General features: G+C 34.1%; 2 protein-coding genes and 1 long non-coding RNA gene across 3 annotated transcripts; 1 reads left to right on the plus strand and 2 right to left on the minus strand.

The window, feature by feature from the left end:
* Positions 1-326: 326 nt before the first annotated feature.
* LOC133191869 (translation initiation factor eIF-2B subunit epsilon-like) lies at positions 327-20299 on the plus strand. The gene is made up of 16 exons (XM_061327610.1): positions 327-471; positions 3070-3194; positions 3851-4033; positions 4735-4924; positions 5898-6053; positions 6152-6237; positions 7050-7172; positions 7418-7518; positions 7717-7862; positions 8217-8319; positions 8562-8756; positions 8983-9073; positions 10352-10472; positions 18290-18370; positions 19625-19771; positions 20090-20299. Exons 1-16 carry the CDS (start codon positions 346-348, stop codon positions 20159-20161), a joined length of 2046 nt encoding a protein of 681 aa, XP_061183594.1. The 5' UTR covers positions 327-345; the 3' UTR covers positions 20162-20299.
* Positions 6827-18939, minus strand: LOC133191870 (uncharacterized). The gene is made up of 2 exons (XR_009721755.1): positions 18816-18939; positions 6827-7219 (listed from the first exon to the last, which is right to left on the minus strand). It is a non-coding gene; the product is annotated as an uncharacterized LOC133191870 (long non-coding RNA).
* Positions 20300-21838: 1539 nt separating the features above from the next.
* LOC133192496 (complement C1q-like protein 4) lies at positions 21839-22974 on the minus strand. The gene is made up of 2 exons (XM_061328496.1): positions 22470-22974; positions 21839-22290 (listed from the first exon to the last, which is right to left on the minus strand). The coding sequence occupies exons 1-2, from the start codon at positions 22546-22548 to the stop codon at positions 21899-21901; spliced, it is 471 nt and encodes a 156-aa protein (XP_061184480.1). The 5' UTR covers positions 22549-22974; the 3' UTR covers positions 21839-21898.
* Positions 22975-25835: the final 2861 nt, after the last annotated feature.

Consider the following 25835-nt stretch of genomic DNA (forward strand, 5'->3'; position numbering starts at 1 on the left):
GCAGAGCATAGAATAAAAAGATTTCAATATATTTAGGTATGCTCCGATTCAATACAACAATCAAATAATACTTACCGTGAACAGATCAGATGTAGAGTAAAGCCTATTTACACCCTTCCCATATTCGAATATTTCCATAGGGGTGTACAAGCTTATTAATAACTTTTTAAAGTTTCAATACGGTGAAATATTATTCATTTCAGATATAAAAGGCTTATTTTACTTTATTCTAATGAATTAGAAAAAAAATAAAATAAATAGCAACCAAAAATAAAATGAAGTCCAGCTCTCTTTAAAACCTGACTTCCCTATCTCAATAATGTGACAAACCGGAAGTCAACAATCATGGCAGCCAAAAGCAAAGGGAAACAACGTGGAGAGGATCTCAAACAAGAAGATGTTATTCAAGCTGTTGTTATTGCTGATAGTTTCAATATTAGATTTGCACCAATCACAAAGGAAAAACCTAAGGTGAAAATAAGTTGTCTGTATCTTTTGAGTACAAAATCATATGCAATATTGAAGAACTGATGCAACTGTCATGAATTAGGATAACGAGCCCGATTCTTGTTCTCTGGACTATAATCTCTATTTTTTATTTTTTATTTTTTTTTTTTATCGACAGTAGTATAAATTATGCTAAATAACTTTTGGTGAATTTATTGGGTTTGAGCTTGAAGGGTAAAAAGAAAAAAAGTTCACAGTGATGTTTTCATCTACATTTTCCCCGTGGACACAATTTGAATTGTAGTGGTGTTTGAATAGGTTATTCTACAGCTGCAATGTTACAACTTTATATTATAAATTATGGACTCTTTCGGTGATGAATATGATTTTCTATTCACCAGAAAAATAATATGTTGACGGTGCAACCGTTAGGGCGAGCGCAGATATTTATTCAGGTTTAATTTAGATCGGACTCGTTTGTCAAACTGCATGTGACATTTGGTGCGTCTAGACTCTGACGTCACATGACGTCGTATTTAAGTTGCATTACCAAACCGAAGCCTGAACATTGTTGACCTTAATGAAGAACGTTTTATTTACTATTTATCTGCAATATATCCATTAAATCAAGGCGAGTTTATTTTTTGTTAGTTAAACTGTTGTTGTTATTCTCGCGAGAACGTAGCTTAAACAAGCGATGCATTATGGGTCCAGAATTACAGCGGAAAAAAATTCTATTGAATGAATGTGCAGTAGTCCGAATTTTCTCTTCGCCCAGGCGTTGTCGTTAGAGCTCACAGTGACGAGCGGCGCTTCGCGCCGCTTGCTGCGCTCGCTATTAATATTGGTTCAATTTATGGCTCAGCTATAAATTTTCTCCTGTCTTTTACCATACTTGCCAACCTCCAACATGTAAAGATCTGGTCATGACCAGATTTGGAAAAATCTGGTCATAACGCGTAACGACATTCACGACACATTTACCATGATTAAATTATATATATATATATATATATATATATATATATATATATATATATATATATATATATATATATACATATATACATATATATATATATATATATATATATATATATAAGCATTTGTGTATTGAGAATTATTTTATTAAATAGAGACTTTAACTTGCAATGAAAAAAATTTAATATATATTGATTAAATTTACATGTTAAAAAGAGCATTGAAGGTTTCATCATTCAGTATTGACTTGAATTAAGTGTGCATTTTTTTTTTACAGTTAAAGGAAAGTCTTTTCAAAATCTGCATTGCTGATTTGAAGCACATGGAAATTTGTGCTAAATATGTATTCAAATTTTGGTTTTGGTTATTTTTCCTCTCTTGAATTAATTTAATTAACAAGTGCTATTAAATGTACAGTTATGCCTACACTATCTTCGAACACTTTATTTTATCTAATGAAAGTTGTTTTCCTGATAACCAGCTCGTTCTATCGGAAGCCATTTTAAATTGACTTCAAACTTTGATTAATCAAAACAACTCTCTGGTAATTGTTTACTCCTGCACTGATAATTTACTGGTACACACGGCCTACTGAACATAGCCATCGGCATTGTTTACGTAAATCCAAGCTTGGGTTGTAACTGGAAGTTTAAAGTGCAACCTAATTTACGAACCAAATCAGGAAATCGGGAGATTTTCGGGTTGTTCCACAAAAATCGGGTGAAAAGCATTACCCGCCGTGTCATAAAAAATAATCGGGTTAAGAGTCGAAAAATCGGGTGTAGCCCGACGAAATCGGGTGAGTTGGCAACTATGTCTTTTACATTTGGTTCCATTGACTAACCCTGTACTTGCAGTTGAAAGTCCTGCCAGGGGCTAAAGAATCTAGATTGTGTGTCTTTGAGGTAAAAAACAATTTAAAGAGGGAAGAATGCAGTGGTTTGAGCTAAATGGACTGTGGATATCTACCTGCATAGCTCAGTGGCTTAGAGCACCTGATCAGTAATGCATGTGTAACAGGAGAGGATAACATTTGTGACGGATCAGACTAGGATTTGAACCTGGGTCCCCTGAATCTCTATCAGGTGCTCTACCAACTGAGCTCTCTGGCCACCGGAAATCGACTCCATCTGACCGCCACACACCTTCCTCCTTAAAGGTCTCTGCCCCAGAAGACACCAACCCTGGCTCTTCCCTGGCATCTCTTTCACCTGTCACTTCTAGGGCATGGCACGGCACCAAATGTAACAGGAGAGGAGAAAAATGTGACGGAACCAGACTGGGATTCAAACTCAGGCCCCCTGAATCTCCAGGGCAATCGGGTGCTCTACCAACTGAGCTACCTGGCCACCAGCGATTGAACTCGTCTGACCACTATACATGGGTACCAGGTTTAACTGCTGGTCCAGCAATAATTTTTTTTCCATTCTCATTATAGTTCAAAGAATGCATTGTGATCTGAACTATCATTGCCAATCTCTTTAAAATTTGTACCATCACTACCCGGTACAGATATATGATAAGATTTTGAACAAAATAAACTTTTTTAAGAATGGCATAGTGGTTGATTAGCAAATTTGTTAATAAAAATGTCTTCAAATATTAATGATTAAATGTAACAAGCATATTTTATTGTTTCAGTCTCTCCTACCTGTTGCCAATTTACCCATTCTGGATTACACTCTAGAGTTTTTAGTTACAGCAGGAGTGCAAGAAATATATGTCTTCTGCTGTCATTTAGCAGATCAAATTAGGACACACATAAGGTTAGCAATGAATGACTGAGTAGCTCTGCCAATATATGTTTTTTTTTAATATGAAAAAAATGGCAATGATTTATTTGTAAATACATGGCATATGATATATTTGTAAAAACATAATTCAAAATGTAGTAAAAATTAGAAGAGGTTTTCTAAGCTCACTAAGCCATTGGACTCAAGTAACCTGATTACAATTTGTCAGACTTTAATTTGAATTCAATAACACTGTAATCACAGATGTAATGCACTTGAAAATAAGGGGTTTTCTACAAACTATATCAATATATATTTAGAAGAAGATAATTGAAATTAAGGTGAGCATAGTAGCCATTGTGCCTATTGGTTTTTTTTGGGGGGGGGATAAAACTGTAACATAATTTTCAAGCAATTTAATTTTTTTTTAACTGGTTTAATGACATTTTCTTGGAGCAATTGAACCTGAGGACATTTTATAACTGTATGTTAGTAGAATTTATGACTACCTTTTTATTGATACTATTTTTTTTTTTACATAAACTATCTTTTATATTTTAAATGCATTTAACATGTTTAATGAATAAGAAACTAACTTAACTGCACCTTTTCTACATGTTTTGTTGTTTTTCTATTACTTATTTTAAATATATTTAAAATAGTATTTATTGATCAATGATATACTTTAGGCAGTCAAAATGGAGTGAGTGCAGCAGCTGCAGCATCACACCAATCCTCTCAGAATGCTGTATGTCAATGGGGGATGCCTTGAGAGAGGTTCATGATAAGTCAGTCATCAGGAGTGACTTCATCCTAGTGTATGGGGATGTGGTGGCCAATATTAGGCTTCAAGATGTTTTGGAAGAACACAAGTAAGCTTTAAATGTGTGTGCATGTATATAAAACATGTTGGTACACATGTACATCTAGGCGAGCTTTTAACATGAAAACATAAGAGTGGCTTAGAGGAAACACGGAGAAAGTATGATTGCCTTTTCTTGAATGTGCTGAATATGAGAAATAAGAATTAAAACTAATGCACTAGATCTGGACATTTGCAAAAATAAATATGAGCATAGTATTTGGTTACTGGATACAGGGTTATTTTTGCCCTGTGTTATTTTCGCCGTTTCACACTTGCAAACAATTTTGCTCCATTTTAAATTCACCCAGTCAGGGTTCAAATTTAGAAATTATACTGTTTTCTATGAATTCGCCCCATCTTAAATTCGCCCACATGTGTCTAGGGTGAAAGGGGCAAAAATAAAATGGAGACAAAAAATTCCCTGTATACAGTACTTATACATTATGTTAAGTGCATGAATTATGACAAAGTTAAGACTGGAAATACTATATAATTGTTTATAGGTTATGATTAAGTGCATGATTATCTCTCAGAATTAGGAACACAGAACGGAAATAATTGTAAATTAGTCACATGGGTAGTAAAATTAGTGAAGGATGTTAATGAATAGAAAATTTTAAAGAAGTTAAAAGTTATGTAGTACAAATAAAAATTCAGTCTAAACTCTGATCAAGGACAGTATATAGAATATTGATATTTATTTGACAGAAAGAGGCGAGAAGACAAAACTTGCCCCAAGAACAGAAACTCTGTGATGACGATGATTTTCCAAAAAGTGCCTCCTGGGCACCCGTCCCGAAACAAAGAGGATGACATTTTCCTGGCAATAGATCAGTCATCTAACCGAGTCTTACACTACCAGAGAGTCACAGAACAGTCTAAACTACATATACCAGTGGTAAGAATATAGGGACAGAAAGCAGTTGTTAATTTATAAATATGGGTGTCATTCTTTGTTTAGAATGTGTGACTACTTAAGAGTTGGATGAATGATAGGATGGGTAGTAATCTTAAGAATATGGGGGCATATTAGTGGTAGGAATATTGGCATATATACCAGTGGTAAGAATGTTGGTACATATACCAGTGGTAGGAATCATGATGGTACAGATACCAGTAGTAGTTGGTACAGATACCAGAGGTAGGACTATCGATACAGATACCAGTGGTAGAAATGTTGGTACAGATACTATTGGTAGATACTAGTGGTAAGAATATTGGTACAACTACTATTGGTATGACTGTTAGTACAGATACTAGTTGTAAGAATATTGGTACTATTGATAAGAACATAGGTAAAGATGTTCAGGTAAGTACATGTATATTGGTACAGGTACTATTGATATGAACATTGGTACAGATACCTGAGGTTAGAATATTGGTACATGTATCTACCAGTGGTTAGACTATTAGTACATATATTAGTGGGAAGAGTATTGGTACAAAATATCAGTAGCATGAATATAGGGACTTGCACACAAAACAATTTAAAGATAAAATGTGTACCTGTAGAAGGCAATTGAAAGTGATTCAGATTGATAGATATACATGTATGTAGATTTATAAAATTAATGTGATGGTGTATCAAAATTGTGGGTTTTCTTACCATCTCAGAAATTTCCATGTCCTTTTTTTTTTTTTTTTTTTTTTTTTTTTTTTTGAAAAAATAGTATTTTTTGTGAAATACCTTGTAATGATTGAGTAATAAGAAATTTTCACCATTTTAATATTTTTTCCCCCATTAAATAGAGAATAATTAAACAGAAATAGGTACAGAGCACTTTTGGGTGGAAATTGATGGAAATGCATTTCATATACATGTACAGATAAATCAGAAATGTATTAATACTGATGGTGGTGACTATTTTCAGGAAGTTTTGACGGACAATGATGATGTGCAGTTGAGATACGATCTTCTGGACAGTCAGATCAGTGTGTGTTCACCAGAAGTTCTCTCCCTTTACAAGGATAACTTTGATTACCTCAACAGAGACGATTTTGTGAAAGGGATACTCATCAATGAAGATGTGAGTCAGAATTTATAATGTGTTAACTTCATTTTCAGTCCTTTGATTACCCTATTCAGTTGACACCGTGTATTACTTCATGTAAATTTCAATTTCAGATCATGGAGAAAACAATGCATGTTTGTGTGATCAGTGATGGATACATGGGTAGAATTTCTAATCTACAGATGTATGATGCTGTCAGGTAGGCAGTTGTATTGTGGAAGACTTTTGTAGAGGAAAAATCTACTGGTTTTAAATTGTTTTCCAATCTTCCAATCTTTCCTGTCTTTTCTATAACAGAAATTTTTAAGAAATAAGGTATCATTTTTAAACATCTATCGGGCTATAAATATGGGTTGGTACCAACCCATATTTAGCCCGATATTTAGCCCGATAGATGTTTTAAAATGATACCTTATTACTTATATTTACATTTGTGACTTATTCATATTTTATATTTGCCTGATTATAATCTTTAACGCGTGAAACATTTTATTTTTCAAACCCAACGGCACGTGTTTGATCCACTGATTGCGTGTCGACCCTTTATGACGTCACTGAGAAACTACGTTGAATGTTTATGACATGAGGAACCTGTGTTTATACGGATATAGATACGCGTTGCTTTTAATAGTGTTATATAAAAAAAAACATTTGCAAATGTAAATATTTTTTCATGCACTGGCATCATAATTCCATGTATTAGTAAGAAGTATGTACTATATGTATAATGATTGTTACCAAAAATGAAAAGATTAAATGCCACAAATAAAAGAAATTCCAAGAACATCATAAATATCTTCAATGTTTAATCATGTACAAAAAATAAATTGTTTCCAAATATGTGTGTGTAAATAAAAGTCATATATCAAACAGGTTTGAAAAGTTTATTCAGATGTTAGTAAAATTACCGGGTAGTTGACCCGAGTTAAATTTTTTACAGCCTTGTTCTGCAGTATTCAGTCTGGTACTGGTGAAGTGCCTTTCTAACTAACTGAGCTGTATTTGTTGCAGTCATGATGTGATTTGTCGGTGGTCCTACCCATTGGTGCCCGATACTCAGACTGATGAACAGGGACAGATTATCTCCCATAGTCGACATAACATATACACCAGCAAGGACGTCACGTTGGCCAAGTAGGTGTAGTACTGAGTAATGAAAATAACACATGGCACGTCCAGATCTGAAAATCACAAGTTTTTAAATAATAACAATAATAGTGGTTCTTTATTATATATTAATAGCCGATTGTAGAATAATAACCAACTCTCTGAAAATTGTTTTTATTATGTTGTGTCTTTCTTTTGTACTTTCATTTACCCTTGTCAGAGTTGTTGATATTTGTACAGATATTTTCTATGATATGTATTGTCAACTACAGAGGTTGTGTTCTGGAGAAGAATGTTTTGGTGGGTAGAGGAACAAGAATTGGCAGTGATACTCGGATTACCGACTCAGTGATAGGCAAAGATTGCAAAATAGGTCAGTTACATGTACGTCACTTAGCAACAAATAATAACAGTCAATACTTACTTGCATATTGTATATTTTACATTCAATTAAATCTGCCATTTTTTTTTAATGTCAGAAGAGACTTGGCCCTTATTTCTGTAGTGTTTTCATCCCCAATGATTTGGAGTATTACTTTAAAGAAAAACCCTTTTACTTTCTCTTTGACAGGAAGTAATGTGATCATTGAGAATGCTTATGTCTGGGATGGGGTAACGATTGAAGATAACTGTTTTGTAAATACATCTGTCATCTGTGATAATGTTGTCATCTATTCATCAACTACAGTCCAACCTGGCTGTATTTTGTCCATGAATGTAAGTTTACTCAGTAATTCTTTTAAAATCAGTAAATGCTGTATGCTGTGAATTAGCTATCATGATTATAATTGATATTATAGGATATGAAATGTTTCTTATCTTTGATTCAGTATTTTACTCTACCTATGCAGATAATTAATTGTATATTCAGAATTGTATAGGGTGTCAAAGAGTGAGAAGAAAACATGTTCTACATGCATAGCAGTTATATAAGAAACATGAATTATGAATTCAAAACACTATTTATTCTTGTTTTGAAAAAAAAACAAACAATTAAAAGTATGACATATACATGCAACATGTAGATAGCCAATTTAAATCTTTTGTGTTTTTTATTCTGCAATGGTGTAGGTTGAGGTTGGTCCAAGTGTAAAAATTGAGTCTGGAACACGTCTGCAGTCAACAAAAGATGAGGATGATGATTTTGGTGATGACTTGACAGAGGCTGATCAGGGTACATATTATGAATTGTATCCTTTAACAATGCATGGCTGGTTAATTGTCTTTTGTGTAATTGACACAACGATATGTTTTTATGTAATTGTGGGAAGTATATACATGTTATTAATTTTGAAAATTTCTTTTCTTTTTAAGAGGGAAGGGGGTTGAATATATATATATGAATCTATATTTTCAATAATTGAAAGAAAAGAGACTGAAATTTTATTTATTCTTTGGTTTCTTGTTGAACTACAGATGCAGTGAGCATTATGAATTATGGCAGTAAATCCAAGGCTTTTCTGTATCAACCCCCTGAGGACAGCGATGAGGAGGACAACGACATTGTACAGGACATGTGGGGCCTCAGTATCCAATCAGAATCCTCCACAGAAACCTCCAGTCTCTCCAAGCAGTCCAGTGTGGATGAGGCCATGCTGGATGATGAAGAATGTGAGTTGAAATATTCTTGATAACTCAGGTGACCCATCAGCCTCTAGTTTAAATAACATGTCTATATGTGTGTTTGTCATGGAGTAAATTGTTTAATTTATTCCAAGTTTCTCAAATTAGAGAGAGATGCTCACTATTTAAGATGATATTTGAAGTCGGGTATTTTGTTTTTCACTTGGACTGCTTCTTTAGCATATTTTATAGGCAATATATTTTGTTGTTGTAGTATTCTACAGTGAGTTGCTGGATACACTGGTGAAAGCCAAGGAAGATAACTACACAACAGAAAACCTTATTCTGGAAATTAACTCTCTCAAGTGAGTTTCTTGTTACTTACAGTGTTGCCATGGCTACTAAAACAATAATCTGTAAAAATTAGGGATGGCAACGAATATTCGAACATTCGAATATTCATTCGATGAGTTGATATTCGAATATGAATTTAAGATTCGAATATTCGTTGTTTTTCAGATTTCATAAAAAGAAGTACTGTGATTAATAAATTTTGATTAGAACAGTGCTGGAATTATCCCTGTTCAATTTACTAGCGATCAATTTCAATCGCCTGATTTCTTTCACTACTTTCTTATCTTATAAATCTTCTAAATTACATGTATTTTGTTTTGAGTAAGGTGTTGTAAAGAATTGTACAATAATGCTTTATGTATAATACAAAACGTGCTTTCATAGCTTTTATTAGTTAAAGATACGATCGGATCTAGAATCGAGGACAACAAATGAAATCTAAGAATATCTAAAAGGCGCGAAGAGTATACTTATCAAAATAAAATTAATTGATCATTGAATGAATGTCCGATAGAATTAATCTGTAATTAATATTGTAAAGGGCTTAATTTCAGAATAAATGTGTAAATTACTTGATTATCTCGGGTTGTGCATAATTTATATTCATTATCGGGAAAACAGTTAATTACCTAGGAAAATTGTTTATGGAAATATTTGTTTACATTGTATCAAAGATTATAATCATATCTCTTATCAGGCAGATAATTGTAATTTATTACACGTATTGAAATCTGAACAGTATACCGTTACGGCTATCTTGCCTTTTGTGAGACGACTGGTTCCTCAGGTGGGGCTACTATAAATACATGTTTCATTTGTTAAAATTATACTTTTCTACATTTAAATCAATTATTTATTTCAAACATTGACAAATATCAAATGGAATTTCTTATTTTACACCTAAAAAAGTCTTCATACAATTTTACTTCCTATATAAGTATACCTACGAGAGTAGGATGATGCATATTTAAAATAAAACAGATTTTATTTATTTTATCGAATATTCGAATATATTCGAATACTTTCATTGAATATTCGAATATGAATTATTGACAAAATTGACATCCCTAGTAAAAATCCTTCAAAATTCTAATTCTACAGTTTTGGTCTGATTTTAATAAAACTTGGTACTTAATTTTGTACTTGTGAAAAAAAGGATTTCAATTCCAAGAGCAACTTTCTTTTCCAGAAGAACAATAACAGAAAGGTTTATTGTATCAGATATGCTTAATTAATATGAAAATCATGATCATAGTTTTCCTAAAAAATACAAATATTCCCTTTTTCAGGCATACATACAATATAGCCATTACAGATTTGTATGGTATGGTAATGAAAGGTTTGATTGAGATTCCTCTGAGAGAATCACAGGACCTGGAGCCAGGTGCTCAGCTTGTTAGTGTCAAAAAGGTAAGGTTAAGTGTAACTTGTAATTTGAAATGTTAAAGGGAAGGAGAATATGTGATACTTTCATGTGTTTAACAGAAGCTTTGTCAGACCTCTTAGAAAAAAATGACAAACATGGAAGGTCAAAACTACATGATGGATAAATTAAGGGGCAGCTTCTACAAAATGCATGAAAATCTAAGCCATCATTTACATGCAAAGAGAAGATTTTGCAGGATACTCTATGAAGTTTGTTGTGTATTTAATACAACGACAAAATAAGTTAGTCATCAAATTATGCTCTTTATACCCGCACTTTCTAAAGAAAGTTCGGGTATATTGTTGTTACTCATGTCTGTCCGTCCGTCCGTCCGTCTGTCACACTCTTATTTCTCAAACTCCTCTTACATTTTACACAGTAGCCTAATCATCTTTTGGGAGGTGTTTGGTGGTGTCATGTAGATGTGCAGTAAGGTTTCGGAATTTTCATGTTCACCCTGGGGGTCAAATGGGGGTCGAAAAATGACGTTTTTTATGCAAAAAGCCCCTGGTTCCCTGAACTCCTCTTACATTTTACACAGTAGCCTAATCATCTTTTGGGAGATGGTTGGTGGTGTCCTGTAGATGTGCAGTAAGGTTTCGGAATTTTCATTTTCACCCTGGGGGTCAAATGGGGGTTGAAAAATGACGTTTTTTATGCAAAAAGCCCCTGGTTCCCTGAACTCCTCTTACATTTTACACAGTAGCCTAATCGTCTTTTAGGAGATGGTTGGTGGTGTCCTGTAGATGTGCAGTAAGGTTTCGGAATTTTCATTTTCACCCTGGGGGTCAAATGGGGGTTGAAAAATGACGTTTTTTATGCAAAAAGCCCCTGGTTCCCTGAACTCCTCTTACATTTTACACAGTAGCCTAATCATCTTTTGGGAGATGGTTGGTGGTGTCCTGTAGATGTGCAGTAAGGTTTCGGAATTTTCATTTTCACCCTGGGGGTCAAATGGGGGTCAAAAAATGACGTTTTTTATGCAAAAAGCCCCTGGTTCCCTGAACTCCTCTTACATTTTACACAGTAGCCTAATCATCTTTTGGGAGATGGTTGGTGGTGTCCTGTAGATGTGCAGTAAGGTTTCGGAATTTTCATTTTCACCCTGGGGGTCAAATGGGGGTTGAAAAATGACGTTTTTTATGCAAAAAACCCCTGGTTCCCTGAACTCCTCTTACATTTAACACAGTAGCCTAATCATCTTTTGGGGGATGGTTAGTGGACTGTCCTGCAGATGTGCAGTAAGGTTTCGGAATTTTCATTTTCACCCTGGGGGTCAAATGGGGGTCAAAAAATGACGTTTTTTAAGCAAAAAGCCCCTGGTTCCCAGAACTCCTCTTACATTTTACACAGTAGCCTAATCGTCTTCTGGGAGGTGGTTGGTGGTGTCCTATAGATGTGCAGTAAGGTTTTGGAATTTTCATTTTCACCCTGGGGGTCAAATGAGGGTCGAAATATGACGTTTTTTATGCAAAAAACCCCTGGTTCCCAGAACTCCTCTTACATTTTACACAGTAGCCTAATCGTCTTTTGGGAGATGGTTGGTGGTGTCATGTTGATGTGCAGTAAGGTTTCAGAATTTTCATTTTCAAGTTTTTGATGCAGTGGAAGAGCTCTCACTAATACATATCAGCATATTAGGTTTGATAAAAATATCTTGAATGATTTATTTAAAACTGAGCTTAACACTTATTTGAGAAAAGAGAGGTCAAGGTCAACGGAAAGGTTGAGGTCAAAATGTTGATGCAGTTGAAAAACTTATATCAGTATGTATTTACTATTAGCATAGAAGTTCAACAAAAATATCAGAAATGGTTTATTTAAAATGTAGATAAGGCCAAATAAAAAAATATGTGTGGTTCGGGTTACCCGACCTTCCCTATTTTATACCCCCGACCCTAAACTTTTTTTTGGCAATTTTCATATTTTTCCGGAATTTCCCCCAATTTCCATCAATGGCTCCAGTTTAAGTTTTAGTTTGAGCAATGACGGCCTCCTTGCAAAACATAGTGCAAGTGTTTAATAGTGTTAAATCCAAAGCAAGCTAGCATGTAGGTGTCCCCTACCAATATTGACTAGTATATTATCACACCACATCTAAATGCCATTTGCAAAGCAGTGATAGGTATTATTTAGAAAAAAAAATTAAGAAAATCATTTTGTTAAAAAAAAAAAATAAAAAAAAATAAAAAAAAATAAAAATCCCTACCTACCTACCCTAATTTTTTTGGAAGTGTAACTGGAACCACACATATTTTTTTGTTTGGCCTAAACACTAATTTAAAAAAGTGAGGTCAAGGTCAAAGGAAAAGTCAAGGTCAAAAAAGTTGATGCAATTGATATCTCTCAGCAGTATAATTATATCAGCATATGAAGTCTGATAAATATATCTTGAATTGTTTATTCAAAACTGATCTAGACACTAATTTAAGAAAAGTAAGGTCAAGGTCAAAGGAAAATTCAAGGTCAAAAATTTTGATGCAGTTGAAAAGCTTACATCAGTATGTATCAGCATATGACGTTTTATTGAAGTCGGACATGACAAACACTATATGCCTCGGCCATATTCATGGCAGGGCATAAAAAACTTGAATCTACACTATATGAGGATGTTTCCATATCAAAATGACTAACAAGCAAATTCAAAGAATTGTGGTCCCCTGCTTTCCGTGTCCTAGTGGATGGGATGCCATTATTTATGACATATTGTTTCAAATATGCACGCCCTATCATATGTCATTCAAAAGTAATCACCAAAGTTAAAATTTTTGAAAATTAGGTAAAACATCAAGGTCAAGGGGTAAAAAATCATAGCATGCTTGGAAACATCTTGTTACAGGTAATGTACATGTCAAATATAAAAGTCCTATCTCTTCTCAATCAAAAGTTATAAGGAAATATAACATTTTTGAAAAGTAGGTTAAACTTCAAGGTCAATGTCACAGAGTCAAAAGTCATGATATATTTAGAAAGGTCTTGTCACAGGTAATATACATGTATAATATGAACGCCCTATCTTTTCTCTTTCAAAATGATCATTTGAAATAATGTTAAATTTTTTGAAAAGTAGGTCAAACTTCAAGGTCAAGGTCATGGGTTCAAAAATCATGGTATGTTTAGAAAGTTCTTGTAGGTAATGTACATGTGAAATATGAAATCCCTATCTCTTATTATTCAGAAGTTATGACCAAGGTTAAATTTATTGTGACAGACGGACAGACTGACAAACGGACAGACTGACAGACAAATGAGATTTAATGTCCCCTAGGTCCCTTTTGTGAAAACGGACGACAATAATGCCCTTGCTATTCATGAGAAGAAGATTTATGATGGAAAAAATCCCCTGCATTTTTCTATGTAAATCATTGGATCCCCATATGTGGCCCCATCCTACCCCAGTGGGTCATAATTTTAACAAATTTGAAGCTACACTGTCTATGTAAAGAAAGTTTCAACTTTTTGGGCCCAGTCAGTGGTTCTTGATAAGACTTTTTTAAAATGATACCACCAAATTTTCACTAATTCTTGATTATCCCCCCTTGAAAGAGGGTGTGACCCTTCACTTGAACAAACTTGAATCCCCTTTACCCAAAGATGCTTTGTGGCTGGGTTGGTTGAAATTGGCCCGGCGGTTCTAGTGAAGAAGACAAAAATGTGAAAAGTTTACAGGCGGACAGATGAATGACAAACAAAATGTGATCAGAAAACCAGAAAAACTCAAGTGAGCTAAAAACTGATGATCACAAGTACTTGGAAAGAGTTACAGTATTTGAAAAGCAGTTTTTTTTTTCATGCATTAATTGTTTTCAGAAGCTGAAAAGGTATGACTTGTATCCATGTTGAAAAAACTTCACATTTCAGAAAACAGTATGATTAAAAATAGTTAATCAAGGTGCTTTGAGTAGCAAAATAAGCTAAACTGGTATAGCTAATTCAACCACAGAGCTTAGTGAATATTAAAATGCACAACCTTTTCAACTCTTAATCATTCTTAAAATATTTATATCATCATTTCTGATTCAAGGGAGAACTAGAGATATGATCAGAAGTATATCCATTGACTAATAAACATGTACATGTATATTGTGTTTTTTAAGTCATTAATGTTTGTTTGTTGTTAAATGTCCCTCTTGGGAATTTTTCACTCATACGGAGACACCACCACTTAAAAATAATGAAGACGTACAAGTCGGATTTAAGGTTAACATTCATTTTAGGAATTTTCAACAATTAATTAAGACGTAAAGAGATAACTCCTTCCCCTTGCCCCTTCCCCTTCCCAGACCCCAGTTTGTTCATGTATGCAAACTAGTCTAATACTTTGGTTTGACATAAAAAAAAATGTGAATACATACAAATAGTTTAATGGTCCATCTCTTTGAATGATTTTCATTCCTAATTCTAGGTTGACCCAAATTCATGAATGAAATGTCAAGTAATCTTATCATTGATGCACTTCTATTTAATTTGATGTAGTCATATTATAAACAAGAGAGTGGGGATGACCTCAAGGGTTCATAACCTTAAACCATTAGATGTACATAACATAATAACACAAGAAACAAAATTATGTCTAGTCAAATGGAAAAATTTTCTACTATTTAGGAGTCGCATGATCATTTGTCATTTCAGGGACAGGGAGCGGCTAGGGAGATTGGAACCCCCCCCCCCCCCCTGGAATTTGTAGAGTTATTTAAATAGGACTATATACTGATTTACAGAAGCAAATAAAAAATGACTTTGGATGCCCTCCCCCTTTAAAAACATGGACCCCACCATCATTGTTTTTATTTTGTTTGTTTGTTTGTTTTTTTTTTATTTTGCTCCTCAGGAAATTCTGGGCTGGAATTTTTTTGGACCGAGGTGTGGACCCCCCTCCCCCCCCCCCCCCCCCGGAAAAAAATTCCCGGATCTATGCCTGTAACTGAATGTAATGTCGACAACGGGAGATAACTCTTCAGAATGTGAAATTCGTCTATTGTGGCATCGATGATCCACTCTCTACGATCGGCTCATACATTCAGTGTCTGAGAGAGAAACGAACGACAACTCTGCATAGGAGATTGCCGATGATCTTTGATCCTTTTTAAACTTTAACCTAACCATTTGCATTTTGGTTTATTTTACCCCAATCTATACTTAAACTTGTACTTACCGACTGTCATAGGTCCTGTCAACTTCATGAAATATAATCCAATTAAAACACAAAATGAATTAATTTCCACTGATATACATGTAACACTGCACCATGTCACATGGCATGTGCAATCTAAAAATGATAATGGTAAAACTAGTACTAGTACTGGTAGGGTGACGCAAGCCCAATGTGATGTAGAAATTTTCAAAAAGGTGTTCACATACATGTACAGTACAAGAACAAATTTTAAATTATCATAACAAACGATGTTTTAACATAACTTTGCCATCTAGGCCTATTTCCAAAAACAGGCAAATTGTGTGAGTGTGTATTTGGGGGGGGGGGGGGGGGGGGGGGCACATATAAATTGATTGGGTATGGCTTTTCAAGGAGGTTTTTGCCTAATCAAATACTAAAAAAAGTTTGCACATTTTGATAAATTCATCAAAAACGCTTTGTACTAAAATAATATTATTTGTTGTTGAGAAGATAAATTTAAAAGGTCCAATATTATGGGCCAAAAATTTATATCCCCCCCCCCCTTTTTATTAAAACCTAATTTACAACATTAATTAAATTCTGATATTTCAGACTGGTAATGAATTAAGTATATGAAATGCGTATAAGAGGTTCATGGGTCACATGGTCACCTGAGCATTTTATGCTCGATTTGACGAATACATGTACTGTGTAAATTATAGAATTATTTGGACTTTTTCCTTGGTAAGCCCAATATGAAGGAGTGTGCATTTAGAGGCAAACACCTTAGTGCGGGTATTACTGTCTCACGACAGCATCTAGTGTTTGTTTGTTGTTAAATGTCCCTCTTGGGAATTTTTCACTCATACGGAGACACCACCACTTAAAAATAATGAAGACGTACAAGTCGGATTTGAGGTTAACATTCATTTTAGGAATTTTCACAATTAATTAAGACGTAAAGAGATAACTCCTTCCCCTTGCCCCTTCCCCTTCCCAGACCCCAGTTTGTTCATGTATGCAAACTAGTCTAATACTTTGGTTTGACATAAAAAAAATGTGAATACATACAAATAGTTTAATGGTCCATCTCTTTGAATGATTTTCATTCCTAATTCTAGGTTGACCCAAATTCATGAATGAAATGTCAAGTAATCTTATCATTGATGCACTTCTATTTAATTTGATGTAGTCATATTATGAACAAGAGAGTGGGGATGACCTCAAGGGTTCATAACCTTAAACCATTAGATGTACATAACATAATAACACAAGAAACAAAATTATGTCTAGTCAAATGGAAAAATTTTCTACTATTTAGGAGTCGCATGATCATTTGTCATTTCAGGGACAGGGAGCGGCTAGGGAGATTGGAACCCCCCCCCCCCTGGAATTTGCAGAGTTATTTAAATAGGACTATATACTGATTTACAGAAGCAAATAAAAAATGACTTTGGATGCCCTCCCCCTTTTAAAACATGGACCCCACCATCATTGTTTTTATTTTGTTTGTTTGTTTGTTTGTTTTTTTTGCTCCTCAGGAAATTCTGGGCTGGAATTTTTTTGGACCGAGGTGTGGACCCCCCCTCCCCCCCCCCCGGAAAAAAATTCCCGGATCTATGCCTGTAACTGAATGTAATGTCGACAACGGGAGATAACTCTTCAGAATGTGAAATTCGTCTATTGTGGCATCGATGATCCACTCTCTACGATCGGCTCATACATTCAGTGTCTGAGAGAGAAATGAACGACAACTCTGCGTAGGAGATTGCCGATGATCTTTGATCCTTTTTAAACTTTAACCTAACCATTTGCATTTCGGTTTATTTTACCCCAATCTATACTTAAACTTGTACTTACCGACTGTCATAGGTCCTGTCAACTTCATGAAATATAATCCAATTAAAACACAAAATGAATTAATTTCCACTGATATACATGTAACACTGCACCATGTCACATGGCATGTGCAATCTAAAAATGATAATGGTAAAACTAGTACTAGTACTGGTAGGGTGACGCAAGCCCAATGTGATGTAGAAATTTTCAAAAAGGTGTTCACATACATGTACAGTACAAGAACAAATTTTAAATTATCATAACAAACGATGTTTTAACATAACTTTGCCATCTAGGCCTATTTCCAAAAACAGGCAAATTGTGTGAGTGTGTATTTGGGGGGGGGGGGGGGGGGGGGCACATATAAATTGATTGGGTATGGCTTTTCAAGGAGGTTTTTGCCTAATCAAATACTAAAAAAAGTTTGCACATTTTGATAAATTCATCAAAAACGCTTTGTACTAAAATAATATTATTTGTTGTTGAGAAGATAAATTTAAAAGGTCCAATATTATGGGCCAAAAATTTATATCCCCCCCCCCTTTTTATTAAAACCTAATTTACAACATTAATTAAATTCTGATATTTCAGACTGGTAATGAATTAAGTATATGAAATGTGTATAAGAGGTTCATGGGTCACATGGTCACCTGAGCATTTTATGCTCGATTTGACGAATACATGTACTGTGTAAATTATAGAATTATTTGGACTTTTTCCTTGGTAAGCCCAATATGAAGGAGTGTGCATTTAGAGGCAAACACCTTAGTGCGGGTATTACTGTCTCATGACAGCATCTAGTTTACAAGTGCTCATGTAAACATGTTATTTTCCTCTTTTTTACAGAATTTTGCAAAGTATAGCCCTTTAATTAAAAACTACATCAAAGGTGAAGAATCTCAGTTAGATTGTCTCCATGCTCTAGAGGTAAGAAGGTCCTGTCCTTATCACCTGCATTACTTTGTTGTGCTTGCTGTGATGTCATTCATTTGTTCATTGCAGTCTAAATCTTTACCTTTGGCAGTCCAATATTTGTGAGCATTTTGATATTTAATGCAATATCAGACTGTCTTAGTACTGATTTTGTTTAAAATTGGAGTGTTACTGAACATACTGAACAAGAGAAATAAAAAAAAATATTGTTTATCAAACAGCAAAGTTTAATCTTATTTGTACAATGATAATTTTAAAACAAAATACCAATATTATATATTGATCATACAGAATTGGAAAATGAAAAATCAAACTTCTAAAGTAAACCAAATATACAACTGTAAAGGGGAGAAAATGCAACCAACAAGACCAGGATTCAAACACAAGTCGTGCTGAACTTGTCATAAATTTATCTAACTTTAAGCAATGATTCCCTTACCTGGGTTGAATACTCATAATCAGAGGTACCGGTAGTTTACTGCTATAAGCAAAGTTGGCTGGTTAATCTCTCATAATTTAGTCATAGAAGAGTTTTACTTCTGGTTACTTGCATCTTTTATAGAGTTATACTTGATGTCTGTAATTAGAAATTAATACACTTTCAACGTCTGCTTTATTTTCTGTACATGTGTTTATTCAATTGAAAATTAAAGTTCACATTGATCTGCATTTTCTTTTCCATTCCTAAAATATACCATAATTCTATGCATTGCTATAAGCTCTATGCGTGAAATTTCCTTTCACTCCATTCCAAATAATCAAATTACTTCAAATACCTACTACTTTGTAGATGATTCAAAGAATACTGAGTAGTTTTCATTCAAGCCTGCATTCTTGAAAGAATTCCTTCAATAGTCATTAACACTTTTATGTTTTGTTAAAAAAAAAATATTGGACTGTCAGAGGTAAATGAACAAATGAAATTTAAAGGGCTGTGTTTGAATTGCTTATACAATTCTGTATGCAAAAATAATACGTTTTTAAGCCTAATGGGCTTAAAACTGTCTGATATTTTTTCATACAGAACTGTATTCACAAATATCCATTACTTATCTTTCAATTCGAGTTATATTGTACATTATTCAATATTCAACAAGCTCAATGTGGAATTAAAAGAAATGTTCACATAAGAGCACAATCATTTGGATGTTATTCATTCTGTGAGAATTTTTGGTCTGGTGTTGTATGTGTTTTCATGCACCCCTATCAGATTTAAAGTTGGATAAATCAAGTTATTTTTCATTCTAGGATTTTGCCTTGAGTAACGGTAAGGTGAACACACTTCTTGTCAAAATTCTTCACACCCTATATGACCTGGATATTTTGTCCGAGCAAGTTCTGATTAAGTGGCACAACATGGACAAAGAGGATGAATATAAGGCCATCAAACACCAGGTAGGAATGCAATCTGATTCTATGCAAAATCAGTTCATTATTACATTGTTCTTTCTTCTCTAAGACTCTTTGCCATTGAACTTATTAATGATGAACAAAGTCACAGTCTGGTAAGTCTAGGAAAAATGTTAACGCATGAAATTTTTGAAAACAAATGCAAAATTTGTTTGAAACCAACAGCACTGAGTTGATCTGAAATTTATTTCCACTTGAAAGAAATTAGAAGAATTTTGTGATTTAACACATTACATACACGTATTAAAAAGAAACTTTCATGTATAGTACAAATTACTATTAACACTGAGTATCTGTCTGTAGGTGGCTCCTTTGATAAAGTGGTTGGAGGAGGCAGAAGAGGAAACATCTGATGAAGAGGAAGGCAGTGACTGATTTGGTTTGAACATCAATTGAGGAGGGATGACTGAATTAACTATAGCAAGACTTTTAAATGTACTTGCAGTCTTCTCATTGAACTTAAACATGTTGATCAGTTACATTGAGGAATTTATTAAATTTAATGTCCACCTATTTTTGTTATTCTTTAATTTTACAGAGTTTTTAAAAATATTAGCACTAGTATAACCCATCGAAAACAAACATCAAATTTAAGATTCTCAATGGTAAGGGGAGCATGGGTTTCTTGATCTTATCACCAACATAACGATATACAACATGGCAACTATCATCCTGATCCATGTCATATCAAATATAGATTTATGTGAAGTCAAAACAATGTAGAAGTTACTCCTTTACAAAAACAAAAAAAAAAACAATGTAATATAAAAGATGTTCCTTGCCTTCGTATATTCATATCAGCCTGAAACTACAAGTATGTAGAACTGGCCCTGAGTAACCACAATGGTCAAATGATAATTAGACACTTCCATTCAAGAGTTATAATTTGCCAGTTAGCAATTTTTATGCCCCCGGATCGAAAGATCCCGGGGGTATATTGTTCTTCTAAGATCCAGTTCATGAGAAACGAATGGTTGATTTGAATTCTTGAAAAATAAGTGGTAAATTCAAGAGATCATTTAAAAAGAATATTTGAAAGGTAACTAAGCTCAGGTTTTAAATTATAAATGTACAGAAAAATCACGGACCTGACACTAAATCTCTGTAACCAATGATGTCATAATAATAATACAAAATGTAAATAGCAGCCTTGTTAATTTCCCTTTATTAAATAATTGGAAAGCTATAATTTGTCTCAATTTTATAGATACTATAATGTTTCAGAAGGGCTTTACCTGTTTATGCATTTAGTATCCCACGTTTCCAAGTGCCATTAATGACCTGGCACAACCAACAAACTAGACACTGATTCCTTATATGTGAAATTTACATAAATATACATGTTATGTCTTATACGTACATGTAGTAAAACATGTTAAAATCATAATTTGTGATATATTACTATACATTATGAACAATGTTTTATATGGAGCTTTTTCTGTAAACTAGGGGAAGATCCAGGTTGGGGGTGGGGGGCGCCTCGATAAGGAGTCTGATTGTCACTCGCAAACTGAACAAGGATGAAGCAAAATTGTGGATTCTCTGCATTTTCTGTCACCATCTTGCTAACTACACAATTTTTTTTTTCACTGCAACCCAGGGATAATTCCTTTGGCTTATTTTTTGGCTCGTATTTAAATAAGCAACTATAAGCTTGAAATGTTTATTGATAGCAGATACTCAAATTTACCGGTACTTAAATTGCTTCCATTGAGATATGTATATTTTTAGATAACAAGAATGTTTTAAAACAACTGAAAGCCTGGACATTTTTTTATTCATAAGTATATTAAGCAGATAAGTTTAGCAGCAGAATATTGTTTTTACTCTCTCGCTCTCCTTTCTTTGTCTCTCAAAATCACGTATTTTTAATTTTCATTCAAGTTTGTATCCACCTCCGTTAAAAGCTTGGTGATTTTTTGATATCTCATACTTTGAATTACTTCCTAATCTGTTGTGTATGAAAGTACGTTTTTAGCCAATATCCTTGTTTTACTATGTTTAGTTATTATAAAATAAATGAAGTAACTGTCTATTAACAACACTATGAGCTTATCAAAACAAAACTTTTTATTGATAGCTAAGGGACTGTAACAGGTTAGTAAATAGATGTCAACCAAGTTGTACCCCGCTAAAGGTTGTCCATGGACCATTCAACTCCGCTACTCTACCATGGACATCCTTGATATACACATTGTCTCCTTTCTGTAGAACCAGGATTATGGTGTTTCCAGCAGTTATCCACTTACTTCCACCATGTATATTATTTAAACTTTGTCTTCCCATCATTTTCCCATTCACAATCAAACCAGCGTGTGACTGTTTCCCCGGGTCACTGAGGGAGGACCAAGCGAACAAATAGAGGCCTTTTGCTGGAGCAATGAACTTTCCAGTGGCTGAATTGTAACCATTCCCCTCGTTGGTGATGACTTTGTCATAAATCCATGTCTGGCCTCTATCAATGGTCTTGCGAGGTCCCATTTCAGCATGGAAAGCAACAGGGACTGTAAAAAATATATATTTAATTACGTAATTACATGTTTTCAAACATCTAAAAATACAATTAAGTGTTATCATAGTGCATGTGGAGTTAAACTGAAGTATTATCTCTGTATATATTATTTACATCCATATATTACTTTTCAAGAGAGAGAGAGAAAGAACTAGTTTTAGATAAACATACAGCTGTTTGGACCTTCTATGATCATGTTGACAGAATCAGCCAAGGCCGTGAGTTGTTTTTTAATGAATTTTTTTGACATACTGGTGTTGCAGCTTCCAGAAACGTGAGATGCATGTAACAAGACCAGCCATAAAAATATTTGACAGCATATGCAATTCTGAAAGCATTTATAAAGTAAAACATTTTCATTACAAAATGGCCTGTCACGATCTAAAACATATACCTAAAGAAAATATGTTTTGAGTAGTACCGTTAATACCATGTTTAATGTGATCTGATTGTCAATATAATCTTTTACACATTTGCTTCCGATATTTTGTTGAATGAATTATTGACAAATAATTTATTCTTCACTAATGTTTTAAGGTACATGTGAAAAAGAAAAAAAAATCATGCATGATTCGAACTCTCTCCAGAGCTCACGGTTAGGCGTAAGACTGAACGCGTTAACCACGACGCTATGAAGTCTGATTTTTCTTGTGATTTACACCCCCCCCCCCCTCCTTATGATGAAGACTAGCTACTTCTTTCGCCCTGTTATAAAAAAAAAACAACATATTTTAAATAATTTTTAATCCTTATGTGAGTTTGCATTTATTAAAAATTTGAGCCGAAAAAATAACAAAAGTTCAACGCGCAAGATTAAATAAACGAACTTGTTAAAGCGTAAAAATAATAAAATTCAGTTGATTTTCATATAGAATGGGTTCAGACGCCTTTTTTTTTTTTTTTTAAACATGAAATACATTTTACATTTACTTTTCCGTCATTTAAACTTTAATGAACAAGCATTCTGAGAGTATTGCACTAGCAAAACTAGTCCCCTACCGGCAAGTGTAATCTGGTTCCCGTTTAAAATTGAAAATGCCATAATTCCTTCAAAAATCAATGAAGCGGAACGAAATGCAAACTTGATCTGTATCTCATCAAGATAAACTCACATACCAAAAATCAGCTCAATATCTGCAAGCGTTTAGGGAAAAAGTGCGGAAAACCAAGTGGGACAGACTGACAGAGGGAAAGACAGACAGACGGACAGCTGGACAGACGGATGGACAGACTCAGAGGAAACCTATAGTCCCCTCCGGTTTCACCAGTAGGGGACTAATATTGGACTTGACCCATTCATATTCAAAAATTATTTTTTATGGCTCTAATTAACCCATTTTCCACTAAATATGTTTTACTGTAAACTTTAAAAACAAATTATCAATCAACAAGAGGCCCATGGGCCACAATGTTCACCTGAGTAAATATTGGCCTGCTGTTCTTCATCACCAGATTTCTTCTATATATTTATATATAAAGCTTTGATCGCCTGTTCTAGCCACACCCTACTCCCAGGTGCCATGTTTTGAATGAAATTAAATCTAAACTATCTGACTATTCCTATGACTTATCATGGGTTTGCTGTTCTTGAAAACAGAATTTTAAAGATGTCTGCCACCCTACCATGGGGGGGGGGGGGGGTGTCATGATTTGTACAAACTTGAATCTACACTACCTGGGGACGCTTTTTTCAAAGTGACTAATCATGGCTTTAATTCTTGTTCTTGAGAAGAATATTTTTAAAGATATTTCCAATATATGTTCATTTGTAAAACTTTGATCCCCCATTATGGCCCGACCCTACTACTGGAGGATGACTTCAACAAACTTGAATCTACAATGCTAGGGGATACTTCCATATCAATATGACAAATCATGGCTTTGCTGTTCTTGAAAAGATTTTTAAAGATTTTCCTATATATTCCAATGTAAAACTTCGATCTCCCATTGTGGCCCCACCCTACCCCCGGGGGTCATGATTTGAACAAACTTGAATCTTACATGCAACTATCTGAGAATGCTTCCATATAAATATGACTAATCGTGGATTTGTTGTTCTTGAGAAGAAGATTTTTAATAGTTTTTTTTCTGTATATTCCTATGTAAAACGTTGACCCCAGGGGTCATGATTTGAAAAGACTTGAATCTACACAACCTGAGGATGATTCCATATCAATATAACTAATTGTGACTATGTTATCCTGGAGAAGAAGATTTTTAAAGATTTTTCCTATATATTCCTATGTAAAACGTTGATCCCCCATGGCGGCCCCACCTACCCAAGAGAATTAAGATTTGAACAAACTTGAATCTACACTAAGTAATGAAGGTTTCACATAAATTTCAACTTTTCTGGCCCGATGGTTCTTGAGAAGGAGATTTTTTTAAAAGATGACACCAAATTTTCACCAATTATTAATTATCTACCCTTGAAAGAGGGTGGCCCTTCATTTGAACAAACTTGAATCCCCTTCATACAAGAATGCTTTGTGGCAAGTTTGGCCAAATGGAATAAATTGGCCTAGTGGTTCTTGAGAAGAAGTCAAAAATGTTAAAAATTTACAGACGGACAGACAGACGGACGGCAGACAAAATGTGATCAGAAAAGCTCACTTGAGATTTCAGCTCAGGTGAGCTAAAAAGTCATTCAATAAAATAATTGAACTAAATGTGTTGAAGATGACATTACTGAAAACATTAAAATATAACTTTTCCGTGAACTTTGAAAATCGAAATATATTGTCCCAGAGCGGGGGAATGTCCTTTCCTTATACGCCCTCTTTTTTTCAAAACCTTATTTTATGTATACGAGAAGTTTTTGACCACCTCTTAAAAATGTAGACAAAGGCTCATTGAAAAGAATCATAGACAGACTAAGTATTCTAGATTTTTCTCCGTGAAACATTTAAATTACTTTGCTATCACTTTAACATTTGTCATAACTTTCGAAATTAACAAGCTTTACGAATTCCGATCTGAGTAAGGTAATGTCATCATCAGTACTATTAACATTTGTCATAACCTTCAAATTTAACAAGTTTTACGAATTCTTATCTGAGCAAGGTAATGTCATGGTCAGTACTATAAACAAAGAAAGGAGTCACTTATTAATGAAAAGAATGGGCGTAAGAACACTAAGAAGTCATGTTTCCTTACCATTTCTCCTTTTGATAATCAGTGAAATTGAGTGGCTCAACTGTATATATATACACAACGAAATATATCTCATTAAAGAGAAGAATCACGCAAAATGATCATTATAAAACATGTAAATAATTATAGTATATGATCAGAAGACATGTTCATGATGAACGAACATACAGTGAAGTCATAATAGATAGTTTTAGGGCCTTCACCAGTTTCCTGAAATACGAAAGTCTATTAGGATCAATTTATGGGGAAAAATTTAAAAAGGCAATATAACGCAAAAATTGGGTAATAACGCTAATATGAGGGCGTAAAAAGTCAACTAAAAGGCCTTATAACAGGCGTATTATAACGTGAAGTGAAAAGGCCTTATTACGCCTTTTTAAAAAG

This window comes from Saccostrea echinata, unplaced genomic scaffold (genome assembly GCF_033153115.1).
Source record: "Saccostrea echinata isolate AGI-Se365-2 ecotype Australia unplaced genomic scaffold, CSIRO_AGI_Sech_v1 ptg000025l, whole genome shotgun sequence".
In the NCBI taxonomy this organism is placed as follows: Eukaryota; Metazoa; Mollusca; class Bivalvia; order Ostreida; family Ostreidae; genus Saccostrea; species Saccostrea echinata.